The sequence below is a fragment of the Macadamia integrifolia genome, chromosome 3 (genome assembly GCF_013358625.1).
Source record: "Macadamia integrifolia cultivar HAES 741 chromosome 3, SCU_Mint_v3, whole genome shotgun sequence".
Taxonomy (NCBI): domain Eukaryota; kingdom Viridiplantae; phylum Streptophyta; class Magnoliopsida; order Proteales; family Proteaceae; genus Macadamia; species Macadamia integrifolia.
In genome coordinates, this window is record NC_056559.1 from 16535928 (window position 1) to 16552560 (window position 16633).

The following is a 16633-nucleotide window of genomic DNA, read 5'->3' on the forward strand; positions in this document are numbered from 1 at the left end:
CGAATAAAACCTCAAAACCCAGAAAAGAGGGCCGAGCTCTAGCCATTACCCTCACAAATATGGCCAACAACCTTGCTTCATCGATGGAAAATTTAAGAATTATTTCTGATTTTGATAAAGTTGAACCGTTTGATGGTTCAAATTTAAGAGGTGGAAATAGAGAATTTTTTTTCTCTGGATCAAATATCTGTCTTATTTGCCTTGAGCACACCATTACCTGCTAGAAATGATGGCCCTACCCTCATAGCCCAAAGGCAAAGGTGGATCCAGGCAGATTATCAGTGCAAGAATCGTATTTTGAATTCTTTATCCATTAAGCTATATCATGTTTATGGAGCTTATGATAATGCTCAGGGGATCTGGACTGCATTGGATAAAAATATGCACTGGAGGATGCAGGAAACAAAAAATATATTGTTGTAAATTTTTTTGAATTTGTGATAAGGGATGATAAGAGCAATTCTTCCCAAATTGACAAGCTTCAAATCTTTGTGACAAAGTTGACCAAGGAAGGAATGGTCTTACCCAATGATTTATCGCTGGCGCTCTTCTAAAGAAGTTACTAGCATCTTGAGGTGACCTCAAAATGAATATGAAGAAGCACAAAAGGAAAGATTGGGATTTGGACCAAATTATTATCTGGGTTAAGATTGAGGAAAAGAATAGAGAAAAGGACAAGACCGGAAAAACCAACGATTTTCAATTTAAGGCTAATTTAGTCGAGTCAGAAAAATACGAAAAGTCTAAGAAAGGCTTGAAGGCAAAAAGGAGCACTACCTTTAAGAAAAAGAAGGGAAACTGTTTTCTATGTGGAAAACCTGGGCATCACAAGAAAGATTACCAGAAAAGGAAGAGCAAGACCAATGTTAAGTTAGGTGATGCCATAATTTTCACTGCCATGGTAACAGAGGTAAACTCGGTTGAAAAATCAAAAGAATGGATCATCAACACATGTGCTACTAAGCACATCTATAGGGATAGGAACGCCTTTTTTAACTGTTCAACGGTTGAAATAGGTGAACAATTTTTTTTATGGAAAATTCCCAATCATCTCAGGTCTCTAGAAAGGGGCAAGTTCAACTGAAATTAACTTTAGGTAAAACCCTTGTTCTCAAGGATGTATTACATGTGCCCAATATTCGGCGAAATATTTTTTCCGGTGCTCTTCTTATAAAGGCAGGGTATAAACTATCATTTGAGGCAAACAAGGCTATTGTTACTAAAAAAAATATTTTTATTGGGAAAGTGGGTAACTCTGGTAGGTTATTTGTTCTGAATTTTGCTAATATCATCAATGAAAAAGCCTAGTAATTTTGTGTATTTGGTTGATTCTTTTGATGTTTGGCATGGTAGATTAGGACATTGTAGTGCATCATACATAAAGAAATCATGCAAACTAGGTTTGATGCATCGCAACATTGAAACTCCATTGGTCAAATGTCCCATTTGTGTTGGGGCTAAATTCACTAAAAAGCCTCATATTCCTATTGAAAGAAAGTCTGAGTTATTGGAATTAGTTCATAGTGACTTAGGTGATTTCAAATCACATAAGCAAGAGGTGGCAAATGATACTTCATTGCCTTTATAGATGATTGTTCTAGGTATACAAAGTTATACCTTCTTATAATCAAGGATGAAGTAGAACAAACTTTCTTGTCCTACAAGGATGAGGTTGAAAATCAATTAGGAAGGAAGGAAAAAAAAAAAACAAAACTGATAGAGGGACAAAATATGGTACTCAATTTCTATCAAAATTTTGTGAAGAAAATGGAATTGTTCATGAGGCCATAGCCCCCTATCAACCTCAATCTAATAGAGTTGCAGAAAGGAAAAATAGAACTGTAAAAGCGATGATGAACTCTATGCTCATCAGTTCATGATTACCTCTGAACTTGTGAGGGGAAGTCTGGCTCTATACCATTTGAGTTGTGGCATGGTAGAAAACTCAACCTTAAATATCTAAATATTTGAGGTTGTTTGGCTAAAGTTGGGTTGCCTAAACCCAAGAAAAGAAAATTGGGACCTAAAACTTGTGACAATGTCTTTATTAAATATGCTCATTATAGTGTAGCATATAGATTCATAGTAATTAAATCTATAATGGTATTATTTTAACAGATACTATCATTAAATCTAGAGATGCTGATTTCTTCGAGCATATATTTTCCATGAGGAAAAATTTGCTAAGTAATGGTACACATTTGACTAATAATAATCTTTCAACTGAAAAGTAAGTGATGATTTCATAAGATCAAGTGTTGTTGAATCTAGTGATGGAGATCAACTAAGAAGAAACAAAATACAAAGGTAAGAAACTAATTTAGGTAATGGTATATTTACCTATCTTATTGATAATGATCCAGTTACATACCAATAGGCCATCACATCCCCTGATGCTGTAAAAAAGCAATTAAGAGTGAATTAGACTCTATAGTTGCTAACCACACATGTGAATTAGTTGAAACTTCCACCAGGAAGTAAGGATCTCAGTATCAGGTGGATTTTTAGAAAGAAATTGAGACTTGATGGATCACTTGATAAATTTGAGGCCACATTAGTAGTCAAAGGATTCAAGTAAAAGAAAGATATAGATTTCTTTGATACTTTCTCTCCTGTAGCCAGAATTGCAACAATAAGGTTGTTGATTGCAATTGCATAAATCTATAAACTTGGCATACATCAAATGGATGTAAAGACATCATTTTTATATGGAGATTTAGAGGAAGGAATCTATATCAAATAACATCAAGCTGTGTCATTCCTAGGAAAGAGCATAAAGTGTGCAAACTTGTGCGCTCTTTACATGGCGTGAAACAAGCACCTAAATAATGACATGAAAAATTTGATAATGTTTTAATTTCTAATGGTTTTAATGCCAATGATTCTGATATGTGTGTTTATAGCAAGTTCCATAACAATAGAGTTGTTTTCATTGTTCTTTATATTGATGATATGTAATTATGGGCATTAGTCTTGATTTGATAAAATCTACTAAAGCTTTTCAAATGTCTAATTTTGACATTAAAGATATGGAAGAATCCGATGTGATTTTAGGAATCAAGATTATTGGAAGGAAGGATGAAAATAGTTTTGTCTCAAGCCCATTATGTGAAAAGTTTACTTAAAAAATATGGTTGTTTTGATACCAATATCATAAAAACACCTTTAGTTGTTGGAAGTCAAATACAAAGAAATGAGGAAGAACCTGTTTCACAAAAGAAGTATTCTCAAATAATTGGTTCTATTTCTTATTTAATAAATTGTACAAGACCTAATGTCACTCTTGCTATTGGAAAGATAAGCCAACACACCAAGAATCCAGGAATGGAACATTGAGATACCTTAGAAAGGTTGTTAAGGTATTTAAAGGGTACTAGAATTATGGTTTGCATTATTCTGGTAACCCATATGTGCTTGAAGGATGTTGCGATGCTAACTGGATTTTTGAATCAAATGAAACATTGGCTACTAGTGGATTCGTATTCACCTTAGATGGTGGGGCGATTTTATGGAAAATCAGTTAAACGAACCTATGGGACAGGTTCCACCATGGAATCTGAGTTTGTGGCTTTAGCAATATCTGAATGGCTAAGGATCTAGTAGCAGATTTACCATTATGGCCTAAACTTGTGCCTTCCATATATCTTCATTGTGATAGTCCACCTGCTATTGCAAAGGCCAAAAGCAGGGTTTATAATAGTATAGAAAGGCATATATGCCTTAGACATAACTTGGTGAGAATATATAAATAATGGTACCATTGCTACTGACTTTGTAAAAGTTAGAGAGGAATGTAGCTGACATGCTCACAAAATCTCAAGTCACCAAGATTATTTCTTTGGACATCTAAAGGAATAGCTTTAAGATCCATATCCATGAGTCAAGGTGATTGACACCCAACCTATGTGATAGAAGATCCCTAGAATTAGGTTCAATGGGTAAAAACGAAGTCACAAGATGACTTGACTAGTACTATCATTTTGTGCCTATTCCGGATTAGATGTGAAGGATAGTACTCACCTCAAAGAATGGGAGGATGAATTATAAGACTCTTAATCAGCTAAGGATCATGTAATATGGGGGAATGCTAATGTGGTGCATACTATAGGCTGATCAAAGTGAATGTAGGGGGTGAGGTTGCTTCCGATGAGAATTATGGACGAATTCTCCAAACATTCATTAGTCCAAGAAGGGGAGAAGGCCAAAAATATCCACAATATAAAATGGTGACTACAACGTCGGATGGTAGGATATGGATGGTAAGTCAGTCGATTACACCAATGAGGAAGAAGTCTAAATTCACCCATACTCTATAGCGTGGCTTATCAAACCTAGTGCAGATTCAAGTCCAGAAGACATCTGCAACTATGTGTCCTACCATTTTAATGTGCTCAAGCTATTATTTTGTTTTATTGGTATTTTGAATCTTGTGGGGGAATTGTTGAAGTTTAAATAATTATTTAAATTATTATAAGATTCAAATTGCCTTTTGGTTTATTGTGTCTTTTCATTTCATTTGACCATCTTTCTATCTTCCTATATGACCTCTGATATGTTTTTCTCTTTGTATTCTCAATGACCTTTCATGTATTTACAAATGATACTTTATATAGTCTCTTCATATTTAGGACTTTGCCTCTTCATCTTTGGGACTCTTTTACTTCACTTTATGAGAGTCTATGTCTCTTCAATTTGATAGACCTCATTTCTTCCCCTTCTTGAGAGACTTTGTCTTTGTCTCTTCATGTCTTTTCTAGAAGCCTCATTTCCTCTATCAATAGAGGGAACCTCTAAGCATTGTACACATCAATGACCAACTACAAAAGTTCACTCAAGTTATGGTGTGTTGTGAGGATTGAGATCTTGTTTCTCTTGTTTTGAGTGTCTCTACTTAAATTTATTTTGAGTATTTTATCTTTAGTTTGAGCACAACATTGGAGTACTCAAAGGGGTATAGCAATTGAGCGCACAACTACTAATGGTGCCATTGGGTTGTTTCATCTTGGAGGTCGGTACATTATTTACCTGGTTGCACCATTGGGGGCGTCTACGGTCTTAAGGAGAATGGCAAGTGACATGACTCAGCCCGTCTATTTTGCTAATATATTTTGTTGCAGGATTCCTAAGGGTTTGTGGTTTGAAAATCTCTTGAAAGCTTAACAACCAAAGATAAGTGTGCTCTCTCAATATTCTGATACCATTTTTCTACACAAAACCTACACTTGAAGGAAAAGACTGCTCCAAATTGCTCATGGTCTGAAGTCCCTCAAAGCAGAAATTAGAGAACAAAGGTACATCCTTCATGGAAAAAGAAAAAGCAACAGATCAAAAGCTGTCCAGTACCCAATTTTCCAGCATGTCCAAACAATCAATTGCATTCAATCTTTAGTACCATATAAGATCAAGAGTTTTTTTTTTTTTCTTTAATATATATTGGGAAAAGAAAAGAAAAGGCAGCCTCTACAACCTTCTATGGGACCATAAAAAAATGAAGAGAGGTCCAAAACCCAAGCAGGCAGACCCTGCCATTCACAACAAATGAATAGAAGTTGAAAAGATTACATTCTATACACCTTATGAGATGCGTCATCTGCCACATAAGAATTCAGATAACTAGGGAAGTCCTCGGGTTGAATTACAATATCTCCATGGGATAAATCATAGGAAGCCGAACTTCCCAAGGGCCATCAATCACCTTATTAAAATATTGCCAAGCTTGAATCTGATCGAATAGACACTTTTGGAAGATTGTTATCCACACATAGGCTAATTCCTCTTAATATAGTTAGCAATTCCATATGAAGAACAGAAGCACCATTCCCCACTCCAGCAAAAGCTAAGATGGGAATAATCGGACTGAATCCCAACCATGCAAGAGCTATCGCCGCCTGAAAACAAGCGGTGGAAATGGATTGTCCTCCCAGGCCTCAATTCTGAGTCGTATGCGAATTGACTTCAACCCTAATGCAACATGTCTCTTAATCTTTTCAAAGTATCTCAACCCTTACACTACCAATTTATTAATCGGTCGTATTAGGGTCAACCAAATAATCTTGGATCTATTGGCTAATACTAACATGTTAAATTCATGTCATGAGTTGCTATAGGAAAATTAGATATATATATATATATATATTAACCAAGGTTTCTGGGCCAGTTTACTCGTACTTCAACTAATTCTCGAGGGGACTAGTGCAACAACCCACCGTATGCCTATCCACTCAATCCCCATTGCCCTAACCATAGAAAATTAGAATTAGTAGTTAAGAATAACTTTAAATTCCAAACCTTCTATGCAAAAATACATAAAGCAACACCAATGTAAAATTGCATAAAACATAACCCCAATCGACAGATTTCATCAATGTTTAGGAATTATAAAGGTTTAAAAAGTTACAAGCCCCCGCCCCTCACACACACCCATAGTTGTCAACACCTACTCTTTATCGGGGCAAAACCAACATGACTTTTTGACACTTCATGAGTTCACATAGATTTGTGTCTGTCGGGGTTAATGTAAACAAATATGTTTATATTATACCTACGCTTTATTTATTACTAGCATAATTATATCATATTGCATTGATATGATTTTTGTAATGCATATAAACATAAATATATTCAATTGCCATTACTATATTACATATATTGCATCAAGGCGGGTGTCTTATTGTCTAGTTGCCCCTCTTGACACCTTGGGCCACCTAGTCGCCTCCACAACTATGCATGTACCATTCATTAAGCATGTAATGTAATATCATATCATGTCAAAATTCCCTCAACCCCAACCATATTCATATCGGGTTAGGTGATTTCTGTTGGAAATTGCTACTCCTACTAACAACCTAGATTCCATGTGATTGACTTAAATCAATAGTACCATTCATCAAGCATGTAATGTAATATCATATCATGTCTAAATTCCCTCAACCCCAACCATATTCATACCGGGTTTGGTGATTTCTGTTGGAAATTGACATTCCTACCAACAACCTAGATTCCACGTGATGGACTTAAATCAATAGGATGACCCAGAATGATGTTTATGCATGGTTTGACGGATGTTTAATCATTAACTCAACGAATCCTCACTAATATATCAAAAATGAATTCACAAAGATATCCAAATTGCGCACAAAGAAAAAAAAAATAATCTATTTGCTTGAGAGCCATAAATAGTATAATCAGGTGGGAAAAAATGCCATTTGAAACCAACCAAAATTGCAAAGGAAGATCTTGGCTCAACCATCATTGTCTCTTTGACTTCTTGGATGACTTCCCATTCTTCAAAGTTAAGAATTTATCTACTTCTTCATCATCGCTTTGTCCTCTCTTCTTTTTCCCACCTCCAGTCTCCTTGATTTTCTGCCAAGTCCAGAAAGTATCAACAATTGAAAGACAATGTTTGAGGGCTCATGCAGAGGAAAAGCTGAAAATATGATCCCTATAAATGATGGCATTGTCTTGAAGGAATGTGGTCGGATTGTTTCAACTGCCAACAGAAAAAATTCATGATCCATGGCTTCTGTAGATTATTCCAAGCCAAGACCAGGTTCAGTGATTGGGTAATTCGGTCCACAAACCACTGGGACTGAATGATCTCAAGACCAATCCATTTTTATAAACATTGATTGATTGTCTCACAATCTTTCATGGGAGAAGTTTTTCCAGTTCGACATGTTTAGAGAGTTTCTCTAGTCCAGCTCAAATATCTACCACAGGGAATATTGAACAAAACTCATATGCCAAGTTTCATCAAACGAAGTTGGCCAACTGGAAAAATATAGCACTTAAAACCGAGTGGAAAAACATAGATTTTATAAAATGAGAAGTATGGCAAAAAAAAATACAAGGAAATTTGCCAATAATGGGAGGGTGTAAGGTTGAATGAGTCAGATATATAACATGTCAAATTGTGAACATTCTTGACCATTTTCTAGATATCAGTAGCGTTGAAATTGCTACATCACCCTTCTGCATGGCAAAATTTGGTGTCAGTCTAGTGAAACCCTCTGAACCTGACGCTCTGCAAATGCTTTTGCTAAATTGTTTCAATTCAAAAGAAAGGGGTTGTTGGTTCCATCAAACCAGACCAGCTAACCCCAATGTTGGCCCATCAAGCCAGCTCAAAACCAGAATTTACTGTTCACGTGAACAGTAATTTGGTCCCTTTTTTTGGTTTCCTTTTTGGGTTAACAAGTACCCAAAGTCAATTTAGTATTTTATAAGTCATTTATTGTCTTATGTTAGTTTCTTAGAGTACAAGTCAGTAGTTAATTACTAAAAGTCATTAGTTTTTATTTTATGTTAGTTTCTTTTTTTAGTTTGTTTCTAACTTTTAAGGTTGTGCCTAGCGTATTTAAAGAGACCTTTGTAATCAATTTGAGTTATCAACGATGAATAATTTAGTTATGGCTTATACTGTTTTTCTGTGGGATGGAGTTGGGTGAGATGCCCAAAACCTAGCCTTCTTCTTCCCCCTTCTCAACCCCTCAATCAATTCCTTTTCTGTTTTCTTATTTTCTCTTTGTTCTATTGTCGAGAGAGAGTGATTTGAGAGTTGTTTCAGTCTACTTGAAGACCAGAAGCACATCTACCAAGCCAGCCTGAAGATCAGCCAAGTACAAGGATCGAAACTCAGCTTTTGTGAGGGTTTGAGTGCTGATCCATTCCGCCAAGATCTCCTCACCTGTAAGTCCAAATCTGAACTGAAACCCTTTTGGGGGTGTATAGAGCACCCGAGGGGCTCCTTCGACCAGAGTTTGGTGTCCAACTGAACTCATCATCTGTTCCTGAAGGCTGACATTAGTTTCCTAATCGAGAACCTCTTCTCAGATCTCCCAAACCTGAGAGCAGGTTACAAAACCCTTTGGAAGGGTTTGACCAACACCACAAGAGGAGCCATTGACCAGAAATTGAACCCCGTCAGAGCCCTCTAAAGTCAGCCGTAGGGTCCCTTCTATTTCATCCAGATTCAAACTTTGGTTCTAAATCTGATTTCAGCTTTGAATTTGTGGGATCCTAACAGGGTTGGGTAGTTCCTACCTAGCCTTACATTACTTATTCCAAGAACAGCCCTCCCCCGTTCCTTTTGCTTTAACAATCAAACAAGAAAAAGGTGCGATAGATGATTAGGACATTAGGCCAAGTTGAATTTTCCCTAAGATGATGTAACACCCTAAATCAGAAGCAGTTGAATACCCAAGTGTTAGGACCCAGCTGGCATAAGGACAATAGGCTCTCTTGCAATATAGCAGTAGGAGAGAGAATATAACAGATCCAATGGCCAAGAAAATGAGTGGAACCGGTCCTATAATGGGTGGATTCAAGAACCCAAAGGTTAGGACAGCAAATGATGCAAAATGGGCAAACCGGCGGGATACCCTGCTGCCAACCGGCCAGCCAGTTCGGCTAGAAGAATGCAAGAAAAATTGGTTTTCTGTGTGGGGCCCACATGCCTACACCCCCGAGCCGAGTACCCACCCACTGTGTAGGGTCCTCATGTTTACCAAACACAACCTAATAGCTCAATGTTTAGTGGGGCCTATGAAAGGGAATTAAATTTTAAATAGTTATATATATATAATTAGTTTTTAGAATCAGTTTTAAGAAATTAGGTGGTCCAGCCAATTTCTGCACAATTCGGTGAGCAGCAGAGGAAAAAATATTTATAATTTGGCTGAGTTTATATATGTATTAGGGCGGTTGTTTCACTCATTTACTTGCTGCACAATTTGGTGAGCAGCAGAGGAGAAAAAGCAAAGAGAAAGGAAGGAAGCAGATGACGAGAATGTTGTCCATGTGTTTTGGGGCTGCCTCATGCTACTAACACTGCTGTCCTATGGTCTTTGCTACCCACTTGTTGCTGCTGTAGAGTAAAAGGTGGTGGGTGCAAAGAAATTGTTGCTGTCCAAGCTTGGAACAAACCAAGAGGAGTGCATGCTGCTGTCCAAGGTGCCAAAAAGGGGGCTGCAGCACTCAGGTAAGGTTGCTGCCCTTTTCATTTTGTAAAATCAATTAGGTTAATAGAGGTAGGTAGCTAGGGTTTAGGGTTTCCGTTGTGCAGGGACTACAATTGAGTCCCTATGAGCTGAATTTGGAACCCAGTAGAAGAAACCCCAATTTTGGGAAGGGTTCTGAGACCCAATTTACATAAAACCCATTCCCATAAACCCTGGAACAGAGGGCTTTCAATAATTGGGCAAAGTTAAGGCCGAGTGTGGCTTGAAATCTGTAATAGAGAAAAAACAGAATTTTAATTGGTAAAAATAAGGGTTTTGGGATATGCTAACTTGATTATTCTTCTCTAGATGCAATTGCTGAACTCAATTGGGCTTAGAATATAATTCTAACGGATGTGTTTTGAATATACAGCCCTAATTAAGAGGCTAGATTGGCAGAAAGAGTTCAGAGTTACAGCTTTAATGGAATCCCTAAGCAATTCTGAATTTTTGTAGGAATGGGATACTACACTGTTATACAATTTATTTTAACTGTATTTGTGAGTTTTGGGGGCTGTAAAATGACATTAAAGACCATATAACACCTTCCCCATGTTGCCATGGTCAATACCCATCGGCCATGGGCAGCCCAAGCCCAGAAAATCCGTAGAATACCCTTTGGGAGTGCAGGAATTTCTGCAGATTCTCTCCCACCGGTTGGGTATTTTGAGACCAATCAGCCACTGTTTTGGGTGGTTAGTGCCCTGCCCCATGTGGGTTATGTTTCTTACCTTTTTACCCAAATTAACCCTATGGGTAGGGGTAGTTCGGAGGCATTTTCAAGACTTTAATTAAAGTTAGTATGTGGGCTGTTGAGGGTTATAAGGTTCAGCATAGAATCTATACTAAGCTATGTTAGGAAGTATAAATATTTAATATGATGGTATATCATTCACATAGGAACCTAAACTAATTGAGCGAGAATACAAAGTTGATTTCAGGGATCCTATTGTCATTCGGGTTTTGAGGTGAGTGGGTGTTTGACTTTATTTTACAGTGTTTTTGCATTCTTTTCTATTTTGTGTGGATCATGCATATGTGTGTGAACTATGACATTGTATATGCATATTGTTATCTTGTGATTGTGATATAATGGAACTGCTGCTCTTCTGTTATTTTTACTGCTACCTGTGAGTATGGAAGGATGAGGCTATGAGATGGTTCTAGATTGCAAAGGTAAGTGAGGTAAGTGATTGTGGTTTAGTGGATGAGGTCTACAGTTGTAACAGTGGTATTGACGGTCCGGGGCACGGTGTGGCCGAGATTCTTTCCGATACCATGGGCCCAGAGATTAGTAGTACAGTTATGATTGTGGCTCTGACGGTCTAGGGCACAGTTTGGCTGAGGTGCATTCCGGTACCATGGGCCTAGAGGTCAACGGATGTGTATGGTATGATATGCTATGAGTGGTAATGGTTGTAACATCGACAGTCTGAGGCACAGTGTGGCCTAAAGGGCTCAAAGGTCGGTATTACAGTAATGGCCACTGATGTATGATTGGATGCTATGAATGTTATTGATGCATGTAGAATGCATATGGTTAGGATTCACAAACCCTGGTGCTACAACCCTTGCCAGTAGGGGGTTAGGTACTAGCTGATCTAAGGGAATGGTGATGCAGCACGGGAGACCGATGGGTTTTTCGGGACTGTGACTGTTCTATAGCTCGGGTGATCAATGGGTTTTCCAGGACCGAGACTGTAGGGTGCGATTACCCATTAGGGGTTTATAGGGTGACCGATGGATTTTCTGGGACCAAGGATACGACCTATGTTGCAGTAGCACTGATACCCTATCTTGGACTTAGTAATTGTTTGCTAGGTATCGTGTGCTAAAATCAGATCATGAGCATCATCAAATTTTGTTTGAGCATGCATTGCATCATTTGTTTGCGTGTGCTTGCATGTACACCTCACTGAGTTGTGAAGCTCACCCCTCGTTGATTACTATTTTTAGATGGTGGAACCGGTGCTGAGGCAGGATTGGACTTTGATAGCAGATGTGAGGCTTGTTTTACGAGACACCAGGATGCTGATGGACATCACTTCTACTATTTCAATTACTTCTATATATATATGTGATGTGTAGTAAGTAATATTGTAATTTACAGTTGATTTCAGACATGAAAATTGTATAATGTAATTTATCATTTTAGTACATCACCAGTGATAATTGTATGATTTTAATAGCGCACTTTGATTTTAGTGTGATCTTTATGGCATTTGTGAAATTAAGATACTACATCTGTGATCCTGGAGGGTTAGGCTAACTGGATGCGGGTGTCTAGTGCCGCATACTTAGCCAATTTGAGGCAGGGTGTGACAATGCATCCTAGGCAATGTCCAAAATTTCAATAACAATGACCGAAGTTTAGCAAAAATATCAATTTCGACAAAGGTCAAAATGAAACCAAGTGCGATACTTGGGTCTTACCATGTTTCAATCAGAATTCACAGTTTTGAAAAAAATTCGCCTTGTTCCGGATTTTGGTATCGATTGGGTCAAATTCTTTGTATAAAATACACGGTTTTAATTGAAATTTTTGGAGTTCCGATGAAATTTCGACAATGTTTCAAGTTTTGGTATCATTTCACTAGTTTAAACTCCAAAAAGGGTAACTTCCTATGAACCTCGGGTTTTGTGATTTTTTTCCAACTCACTCCCATGTCTTTGTAATAAACCACGTTTAACACTTGATAATTATGAAATGGTTTATAACTTTATGTTTATAAACCCATGGTTAATAACATTCATTGCTGAAGCTTTTTATTTTTTTATTTATTTTTTATTTTTTATTGAATGGTGTTCTAGTACTAAATTTTGAGTATACAATATTGCACTGTAAACAACGTACACTAGAAACCTAGGGTCCAAAGCCAAACTACCATTTTAGCTATGTTTTTTAAACAATCTAAGGGCTCCACTATGTTTAAAGGGTTTAAAATAGGGTTTCCTAGAAGTTTCAGGAACTAATTTGACCGTTTGGGTCTCAAAACCATCAATCAAAACCAGAAGCCGTAACCTGGACAGAAATTTCACGGTTTCGCAAAATATTTCAGTTCCAAGCCTAGAGGCCTTCCAGGTTTCAAATGAAATTTTGTGGTGTCGCAAAATATTTTGGTTTCGAGCCTGGTCAAAACCATGCTCGAAACTGAAACTTGAACTTTGATCCTAGGTCAGAGACTCAGATCCATTGTTCGTCTATTTCACCCACCGGCAACTTTTCACATATTGTGCCTTCAGGAATGGCTTCATCATGTTACTCTGCTGGCATATGTATTTAAAATGAATTATAATTAATTATATATCAAAAGATGATGATGATGGTACCATCTGTGAAATTCTTTTGGCTTCTGTTACACGTTCTAGCAGTAATAGAACTTCCTCCTCTTCAGCAGGAAACTCCAGAAGTTTTTTGCCTGACCAAAAGTAAAATGTCTCTGATTAATACTCCCTTGAATTTGCCAAATAAATGTATGTAAAGAAGAAAAAAGCTCGCCTACCAATAAGCTTCTCTATTTGAAGATACCACTCCAACTCATACTGATTTACTAAGGAGATTGCAACCCCAGATCGTCCAGCACGAGCAGTTCTACCAACACGATGAATATAATCCTGCATTCAGCAATAGAAAAAAATCCAACAACTATGACAAAGACCGGTAAGATGCTATAACTTTGGTCTGTTTGGATGCAGGAATTCTTTATGCTTGGTCAACCCTCACAGATTTGAGGGAAAACCACCTTCTCTGAAAGAGCTAAAGGAAAAAAAAACTAAGGAGCAAAATAAGCAGGTTAAGCTGGAACCTGCATCCAAAGAATATGCAAATCTCAGGAAAGGTTGGATACAACCTCTCAACCTATTTATGCATCCAATAGTTCTGTTGAAGCAAACCTGTACTTAGAATTGATATTGCAGGTCAGACCCATCCAGAGGGAAGAAAAAGAGGATGGTAAACCTCACCTTGGAATTGGTGGGGATATCATAATTGATAACCACATCCACAGAAGCAATATCAAGCCCCCTACTTGCCACATCGGTACAGATCAGAATGTTACATTCTCCAGCCTTGAACTTATTTAATGCTCCAAGTCTCTTCGCCTGTCAAATGTATTTCATCATAGACAAATGCGTTAAACCACTTGAGGAATTTAAGAGGATACAGAGAGGGAAAAAAAAAAAGTGAGAACATCTCATTGCCTCATGGCACAAAACAAAGTAAGCTGAGGCAAATCACATGGTCAAGATACAACTCAACTCGGCCTTATCCAAACTAAATGGGGTAGGCTACATGGATCCTTTTCCTCCAACAAACACTATTCAAAGCCATATTTGTTACTAGTCATTAACCAATCCCGCTTAGTTGGGATAAGGCTGAGTTGTTGTTGACTTGTTACTAGTCCTAAGCTAGCCATACCTGGCTCTTTTAGCTCCTTGAATCAAATCAGTCCTCCTTACTCTGCATTCAAATGTATTTGTCGCACATGTACATGCCACCTCAAACGACTTTCTTGCAACTTATCATGTATCAGAACTACTCCTAAACTAGCTCTAATTTGTTCATTTCTTAATTTCTCCTTTCTAGTTTTACCACTCATCCATCTCAACATCCTCATTGCAGCTATACTAAGTTTATCTATATTTCATTTCTTCACCACCCATCACTCAACCCATACATCAATGTGGGTCATATAACTCAATTTTAAAGGAATAAGTTCATCACACCGTAGTTGTCAAGGCATCTCCTAGGCTTGGTGTTGCCTTGATTTTTTTCTCTCATTCAACACTTAAGGTCGCCTAGACATGACAAATATGGATCACACAACACTTTGGACGCACCTCTCCACATCATCCATTCTATTTTAATTCTTTATGCAACATCCCCCTCTATTTCTTTTTCTTTATTTGTGATTGAACTAATGTACCTAAAATTAAATGGTGGCGTGCATTTCATTAATAAACATGGGACGGAAGGGGAAAGAAATACCTGACTCATTTGACCACTGATAGGGATGGCCCTTAATCCAAGATTTCTAAGAAGCAAAGCCAAAAGCCGGGTTTGCTCACATGTACGAGTAAAAACCATGGACGTACTTCCAGACATCTCCGTAAGAATATAAACAAGATAGCAATCCTGCAGGTGGTTGATGAACAAGACGTTAACAGAAATACAAATTCAGACATGGCATATTATTCAGTGTAAATCAAGACAAGACATGAAATTTGGTAATCCACTGGATCATAGTTGTCACGGCGTCAAATCGATCCAAGGCGGTGGAGGGGTGGCTAATCGATTTGGCGATGAATCGCCCATTATGGCATTGCCATGGCGGTCAAATCGCCCATGTGTCATTTTTTATTTTTCCTATTTTCTAAAGTTATTTAGTATATTACTTTTTTATTTCCCCAATTTTCTAAGAAAAAATATAGTAGTCATTAGAATGTAGACAATAGACAAGTATTTTAATCCATCCAAATCAAAAGATAAAGACATTGCTGAGAAATAACAGAAAATGATTCCTTCCATCCCTACATCAACAATTGCACAAGACCACATTGTATTGACAAGTGGGGGAAAAAAGATGCACACAGGCCAACAAGACATTATTATAAATTTGTAAAAACATTTATATGAACCAACATATATCATAGATTCACAGGAAACATTGTTAAAATATGTTGCAACAGAATAGAACTAGAAATTTATATGAACCAACATATATCATAGATTACAATGCATAGTTGTCAAGGCGACGCCTTGCGTCCAAGCGGTTTTTTAGGGCCAGGGCGAGGGACGCCATTGCTGAAGTATAAAAGGCGGTCGCCTTTGGACGCCTTTATACCAAAGGCGACCGCCTTGGTTTTTTTTTTTTTTTTTTTACTTTCACTTAATTATTTGCTTTTTATATTCTAATTCTTAATTTTTCATTTGATGAAGTACAGGTTTTTAAATGGTGTGAGATACATGGAATCATTTTACTCTCAAGTGAACAACAAAAAAAAAAGAAAAAGGTTTGGTGGTGGGGGGAAATAAAACATGCAAGGTTTTTTTTAAAACCCTCCATTTCTCTGGTTCTCTCTACCGGCCGGTGAACTATCTGCGACTGCCATTACAATCTAACAATCGTCGGAGAACCGCTGTGATTCAACCGACCGATTGAACACGACCCTGCGACTCTCTCTTCAACGTCCTCTGCCATTACAAAGAAAAAGGTATGTATGTTTATAATTTTTTTTTCCCTCCTTGCTTCGTCTTCGAGCTACGATTTTTTTTTTCCCTCTTCTTCCTCTGCTTCTTCTTCGCCTACGATTCTTTTATTTTTCTTTTTTCCCTCTTCTTCCTCTGGTTCTTCTTCGTCTACGTCTTTTTTTTTTCTTCTTCTTCTTCTTCTTCTTCTTCTTCCTCTGGTTCTTCTTCGTCTACGTCTTTTTTTTTTCTTCTTTCTTCCTCTGCTTCTTCTTCTACGAATCTTTTTTCTTCTTCTTCTTCCTCTGCATCTTCTTAGTCTACAGAAATTTTTTTTTTCTTCTTCGACTACGTCTTTGTTTTTTTTTCTTCTTCTTCTTCTTCTTCTTCTTCTTCCTCTGGTTCTTCTTCGTCTACGTCTTTTTTTTTTTTTTTTTTTTTCTTC

The 16633-nt window shown here is 37.4% G+C and overlaps 1 protein-coding gene across 1 annotated transcript in view; it reads right to left on the minus strand.

The window, feature by feature from the left end:
- Positions 1 to 7040: 7040 nt before the first annotated feature.
- LOC122074852 (DEAD-box ATP-dependent RNA helicase 10) overlaps positions 7041 to 16633 on the minus strand; it is a gene marked incomplete in the record, with an annotated part of 34130 nt that continues 24537 nt past the window's right edge. Inside the window, 5 exon segments of the mRNA XM_042639825.1 lie at positions 7041 to 7365; positions 13332 to 13420; positions 13505 to 13616; positions 13965 to 14102; positions 14989 to 15132. Of these exon segments, the coding sequence (XP_042495759.1) occupies positions 7249 to 7365; positions 13332 to 13420; positions 13505 to 13616; positions 13965 to 14102; positions 14989 to 15132 (600 nt within the window).